At 38.3% G+C, this 7,045-nt stretch overlaps 1 protein-coding gene across 1 annotated transcript; it reads right to left on the reverse strand.

Moving 5' to 3' along the window:
* Positions 1-1,046: 1,046 nt before the first annotated feature.
* Positions 1,047-2,771, reverse strand: LOC105762199 (uncharacterized). Its single transcript, XM_012580095.1, has 3 exons — positions 2,616-2,771; positions 1,293-2,528; positions 1,047-1,160 (listed from the first exon to the last, which is right to left on the reverse strand). Exons 1-3 carry the CDS (start codon positions 2,769-2,771, stop codon positions 1,047-1,049), a joined length of 1,506 nt encoding a protein of 501 aa, XP_012435549.1.
* Positions 2,772-7,045: the final 4,274 nt, after the last annotated feature.

Raw genomic sequence — 7,045 nt, forward strand, 5'->3', positions numbered from 1 at the left:
ATATACGGTGCGTTACTAGTTACAGCCGCAATGACATCTTCTTCTGCATTGATCATCACCAACTGACCCTCTGTTACCAACTTTAACTTTTGGTGCAGCGATAAGGGTACTGCTCCTGCTGAATGAATCGAAGGCCTTCCTAATAAACAATTGTAAGAAGGCTTGATGTCCATTACCAGGAAATCTACCTCGTATGTGCTTGGGCCGATTAAAAGGGGAATTTCAATTCTTCCCATTACTTTTCTTTCAGTACCATCGAACGCCCTCACTATGTTCTGACACGTTTTCTTATGCGAGCTATCCACGGGCAACCTATACAGGGTGGATAAAGGTAAGACATTTAGGGCTGATCCATTATCAAATAATACTCTCGGCAACGTGTACGCCTTACAACAGGTTGTAATGTGCAAAGCTTTGGTTGATCTTATGCTTCCCGGTGGTATTTCATCGTCGTTAAAGAAAATAAAGTTATCAGCACTTATGTTACCAACCAGACGGTCTAACTTGTTCACAGCAATGTCATTAGTAACGTAAGTTTCATTTAATACTCTCATTAACGCGCAGCGATGTACCTTCGAGCTTAAGAGTAACGCTAGTATCGAGATACGAGCTGGTTGCTTATGTAACTGGTTTATGACACTGTATTCACTATGCTTTAAGAATTTTAGAAACTCCTTAGCTTTATTCTTCGTTACTAGCTCGTTGACAGGTGATTCCAGTCATACCACTTTTTCCTTCTTTTGCTCGACTACCAAGGCTTTTCCTTTTACCGGTTCTATTTTTGAAGCTGCTGGATCGTAACGCTTTCCACTACGTGTGTAAAAACCATTGTCATTGCTCTTATCCAGAGCATTTATTGGGTTCCCCACTCCTAGAATTGTCACGTTACAGTCATAATTCCAAGGAACTTATTTGTTATACTTATAGGAAAAGGGGACAGGTTTTTAGATTATGACTTTCAGTGGTATTTGTATCCCTGCTTCATTATTCCTTAGTCGTGAAATAATCGCCACTGGGTGATTGACCTTCTAAAACCTTTCTGCGGGTCACTTCTCCAAGGCACAGACTTTTCTTGTTTCAGATTCTTTACTCTCTTTATAAAACTCCATCTCTTTATTATCCATCAGGTTTTGTACCACGGTCCTAAACGCTGCACATGCCTGAATATTATGACCTTCCTTGGCATGGAACTCACAATGCGTTCCTGACTCTTTAGGCCTTTCGTCTAAATCTTGTGTGATTAGACCCCTATATACCATCTGGTCCTAAACATATTTCATTGGGGCTCTCACCTCTATCACGTCTACCTTGATTCTCCTACTTCCATCCTCGAATACCGCGTTGACCCCTTTGTCCGAATGATTAGGTAATGGGTTCCTTACTACGTTAGGTCCAGAAGGGTCGTCGAGCTTTACAATACCCATTTTGATGAGTCTTTCAACCACCTTCTTGAACGCAGTACAATTCTCGATTGAATGCCCCGTTATCCCTGCATGATATTTGCATTGAGTGTTTGTATCATACCACTTAGGGAATGGGGGTTGCATGGGTTTTATATAAGAATGGGCTACCACATGTGTATTAAATAGATTTTGATACAGCTCTCCATAAGTTATCGGAATAGGTGTAAATTGGGGTCTTTCTGACCTCGAATTGGATTCTTGCCTCGGGGGACCCTGATGACTGGTAGTTACCGTCTTTGGCGAGCCAATGGTGATTGACTTTGAATATCCTTTGTTGTATGTACCCACATTATTTACCTTGCCTTCTTTCTTCCGCGAGGCCGATCTCTTAAAGTTCTCCCCCGCATCTATTTTACCATTTCTCACTGCATTTTTAATCATTTCACCGGTCATCACTATATCTGAGAAGCTCTTAGTGGCGCTTCCCAACATATGGGTGATGAACGGGGCCTTTGAAGTATTGATGAAAAGCATTGTGGTTTCTTTTTCCAGAAGAGGCGGCTGGATTTGAGTTGCCACTTCTCTCAATCTCTGAGTGTACTGCCTGAATTTTTCATTCTGTTTCTTCTTCATGTTTTGTAGTGTGATCCTATCGGGTGTCATGTCCGTTATATGGCTATATTGTCTCATGAAGGATTGTGCCAAATCCTTCCATGAGCAAATTTGGGCACGACCCAGCTGGTTGTACCATTTAGCCGCCACTCCGATCAAACTGTCCTGGAAACAGTAAATTAACAATTGATCATTGTCGATATATCCCGTCATCCTCCGACAGAACATAATGATATGGGCTTTAGGACAGCTAGTCCCGTTATACTTCTCAAACTCAGGCATTTTAATCTTAGGTGGGAGAACTAAGTCAGGTACCAAATTCAGGTCTTTGGCATCGATCTTGCAACGGTAATCAGCACTTTCTATTACTTTGAACTTTTCCTCTAGCCACCTACACCTATCTTCAAGTTGCTTCGGTAGATCCACCCTTGCCTTTTCTACTTCCGCTACATCGTCCAGATCAGGAACGACAGGGTTGGTCGGATTATCTCCTGGGTTAGAACCCGAGCCTATCTAAAAGTTTATCGGTGTCGAGATACCAACCTGGCATTGAGGTCTAATGTGAATACGCACTCCTTGTTGACACATATCTGGTTGCACCTGAGTGTTCGTTGGGGTAAATCCTGGAGGATAAACAGGGTCCTCCTGATCAACTCCCGAATTGATTGTAGGGCTCTTTCCTTTATCAGCCAATAATTGTGCCAGTTGGCTCATCATGGTTCTTTGGGATTCCAGCGCATCCAATTGTTCTTGCATCTTATCTTACATTTCTTTCTGCATTTGTTCCAATCTTTCTAACCGTTGATCCATTGCTTTTGTTTTCTTTCTTGTGCCTTAAGGATGTTCCAGGATAACTGTCATAATTTAGTTTATTAGGGTCTTTTTATTATACTTGATGCATATAATGAAATATAATGCAGATGAATGAATGCAAAAAGAGATATTGACTCTGATTCAATTTCATTAGAAAAATTTTACTAGAAAATAAATTTCTTTACATAAAATAGATTACATATACGACTTTGCCCTTATACTCAAGGCCTTGACTTTCCTAAGAAGCCAAGCTAATTCTCGGTCTCGGTCTGATTCTGACTCATACTTCAAACTTAATACATCAGCCTGAACTGCTAGGGTTTGTAGATGATCGGCTACTTCGCGTACTTGAGCCACTGCCTCGCCCATAATATAGTCTCTTTCCCTAATCTGATCTTGAGACCGATGGAACTGCTCTTGCCATTGTTCATTACTTCTCTCAAGAAGCTCTATTCAGAGTTCACTGTTTTGTAGCGCGTCTTTGAGCTCTCCTACCTGTTCCTGCAATTCTTCGATTTTACCTAAGCTTGCCTTTAATTCAATCGCAGAATTATGACTATGGTGTTGGTGAAGCGACTTTTCTAACTCCGTTACTCGAGCTTTCAATCCTATCTTTTTATTTTGGCACTCTAATAGACTTTTTTCCAAAGTAAATTCTCGAGCTCGAGCATCTTGGAACTTCTTTTCCCATTGATCAACTTTAATCTTTTCCTCTTGGATTTCCTGTCGCCATTGCTCTGACGTCTTTCCCAAACCAGCCGTTCTTATTGACCTGCGCAACTTCTTGTAATCCATCTTGAAGCTGTCCAAGTCTTCATCAGCCTTATTTTTTTCCTTTTCTCCATTTGTCAGTCTCTAACTTTTGAAGGTCGACATCCAGTCCTAGTTGCATTTTTTCCTCCTCTAATTGCTTTATTTTCTTTCCCAACTCCAAATTTCTTTTTTCAAAATCCTGCTTTATGATTTCTATCTCGGATGGGACCACTTGCAAATACTCTTCTATCGATCGAACATCTTCTTTTCTTGGCCTGGGGATATTGTCATTGACGCTCTTACTCCACCACTCGTTATATTTGAAGGTCACCATCAGTTCAACGGTAAGTCTCTTCATTCGGTGGATTTGTTTCCAAGCATTGGTCACTTCTCGAATCTTTTTCTTGTAACCATCATCTTGAAATGAAAACTCACTCTGGGCCAGCCCTTGGGTTGCAGGTACGAACTGCCTCGACCTATACTGTTTTAGTACCAACAACGGCGCATAGCCAACGGCTCCCCATATCCCGAGTAAAGGGACCCAGTCGAAGTCCCCACATCGATACAAGATCTCATCGGGCACCAATCATGGGGCTTTCCATTCAACATCTTCGTCCTTGAGATTTTGAAGAATTGCCATCCATTTTTCCATGGTAATGTTGTCACGTCTCGATGTCGCTGCTAGTTCTCTTAATGGGGAATAGTTTTCAAAAAATATCCGATAGAAAACTTTATCCACTTTCCAGAAATGACTATGGAACCAAAATAGTAACAACTATGCACATCCAATAAATTTTCCCTCACCCGTGCTTCGGTACGCACTCAAAGATCTAAATGTCCCGGCTAAAATTGCTGGGACAAGTGTGACTCCCTTGTCCAGTCGATCAAACAAATCCGTAACCGCTTTATCAACGTATCCCAGTGCTCTAGGAAAAATCATCAGCCCATAAATGCTCAAAGAAAAAACATCGACCTTCTTCTTAATATCAGGATATGCTAAAATTAGATCACGCAGACTCCTCCAGGGGATACATTTGCTATCTCCCTTCTGTTTGACCCGGGCTGAAACCAGTTGTTCACTCATTGCTAAGATGTTCATTAACTTCTTTACAAGATTTGGGATGTTGACGGCTTTAGAATAGACGTTATCTACTTGAATCTTTGGACAGCGTAGCAGAGCCGTATGTTCTTCTATAGTAGGCACCAAGTTTATCGCCCCAAAAGTGAAGTAGCTATAAGCGAAATTCCAAAACTGGGCCAAAGCTCAAAAAAAATGCTCGTCCACCTTAATATCCAACAATAAGGTCAAATCCCCATAATTATAGTAAAATAACTGCTTGGTTTCATCATCCCACTGGGCCCATATTTCTTTCAACTCTTAGAGATTATTCTGTGTTACGCTGATATAAGTAAAGTCCCATAATTCTGACGTGTATCCTTCTGACAAGCTGTCACCTTTTTCAAGTTGCGTTTTTTCTGACCACACCCGGACAACCGCATTATTTTCTACTTCATCAAGAAATTTGTTTTCCATGACAAGCTTTCCTTATAGTAACCGAATGTGAGTCAATGACCTTTTATAATGAAATGCGATGTAGTCAAAATGTCATGCAACCAAAACAAAACTCAACAAGTCAGTATCATGTATAACAATAAGATTCAATACAAACCAGAAATAATAAAACACCTAATCGGGTAACCACTAGGGTTCGACGTAGTTCAACCTAGGGACCGAGTTCCTAAGTTTTACTATATGTGGTTCGGCTTCTAGGAAAACGGTACCTGAACCAGCAGATTCCTCGATCCTCACCCATTATAGGCTCATATGGACCGAGTTTAGTTCAGGGGGATACATTTCCCTATGGCTGCACGGAGATGAAAATCTCACAAAGACGTAGGTACGGATGTATCCCGATAGCGATCTACTATCCTACACGGAGGTGAAAAGCTCACGAAGGACTAGTTTCCCACTCCCACTTAAAAGGTGCAACCTACGGTCATGGAATGCAATGTGCAGAAATATATCAAAACTTAAACCAACACAACAATTATAAAACCATCATGATGAAGATCGTAATAAAGACGAATGAAATGCAATGAAAGGATCGTATTTAAATTAAATTCTCGATTTTCGACAAAAAGATGAAAAGTAATCAACACATGGCTTGACTCTCTTTTTAAGTCCCCAGTGGAGTCGCCAAGCTGTTGACACCATTTTTTTTTGACAAAACAGAGTCGACTTGGGTTTTGAAAAATGAAAACGAATGTGGAAGCCGCCACCAATTCCTTTTTGATGAGGTGTGATCAGATCACCTTGAAAAATGGTTATTTTTAATAAACGATTTGATTTTGATAAAACAACGATTTTGGTCCACGAAATTCAGAAAAACAAGTTTGGGAGTCGGTTACGTACGAGGAAGGATTATCACCCTCATAACGCCCAAAATTGGTACCTAGTTGATTAATTAAAGTCTTAGTGTCAAAAATTAAAAAATTTGAAGAATTTTAAAAATAAGATCCTAAAAACTTTCGAACAATATGGGTTGAAATTTAAGATTCTCTTGTTCCGAAAGAAATATCACATCCCGCACATTAGGATACGATACTTTAAACTCTCGAAACCAAGATCACCTTATGGTTTCCAAAACCCATACTTTGAAACTTTAAGAGGGTATTTGGCTATTTGGCTAAACAAAAAATCGAAACCCAGCGCATTAGGGCACGTTTTCTCGAATTTCCAAACGCAAAATATTGCCTTTATTATTTTTTAGAAAAAATCCTCATCTCGAGAAAACAATATGCCATATCCAATGCGTTAGGACACAACATATTGAATTCCCGATAATGAGCCTTTTATTTATGTCTTTTTTTTTAAAAAGAAGTAGTCTCGATTATTTAGATTCAACAAAGTATTACTTATATATATATTTTAAATTTCCTAGAAGATCCCAAATACGAGTATTACTTATATATATTTTAAATTTCTTTTTTATGAATTTGAAGAAGAAAAATTGATGTAATGTTAAAAATGACAATAATGAATACGATGATGTGAACATTGATAATACGAGCAACCACAATAAAGAGAAAAAGGACAAATCGGTTACATATAAAATAACAAGTAAATAAACAAATAAAATTTAAACATTCTCTCAAAATAATGATGACAATGTAAATTAATAAATGAATAAAGAAAATGAATAAAACTATGAAAATATAAAAGATATATAAATATGTATATATATGTACGTGTTTATGAAAATAAAATGGGTATTTAGATATATATAGATATGTATTGAAATATAAAAAAAATATGTAAATACACATACAAATATAAATAGGTTACAAAAATATATGCGTGTATAAAATTATAAAATGTGAGTATGTGTATATATATTTATGAAAATAAAATATATATATATATATATATATATATATAGATATAGATATAAATTATAAAACAT

The sequence above is a fragment of the Gossypium raimondii genome, chromosome 12 (genome assembly GCF_025698545.1).
Source record: "Gossypium raimondii isolate GPD5lz chromosome 12, ASM2569854v1, whole genome shotgun sequence".
Lineage (NCBI taxonomy): Eukaryota > Viridiplantae > Streptophyta > Magnoliopsida > Malvales > Malvaceae > Gossypium > Gossypium raimondii.

What these genes read in the sequence shown, in the direction of transcription:
- LOC105762199 (XM_012580095.1), bottom strand. Translation starts at nt 2,771, where the DNA reads ATGCAAGAACAATTGGATGCGCTGGAATCCCAAAGAACCATGATGAGC. An exon ending in TTACCCCAACGAACACTCAG is followed by an intron (nt 2,529 to 2,615) that starts GTGCAACCAGAT and finishes ATAAACTTTTAG; the next exon opens with ATAGGCTCGGGTTCTAACCC. An exon ending in TCAAGGTAGACGTGATAGAG is followed by an intron (nt 1,161 to 1,292) that starts GTGAGAGCCCCA and finishes CATAATATTCAG; the next exon opens with GCATGTGCAGCGTTTAGGAC.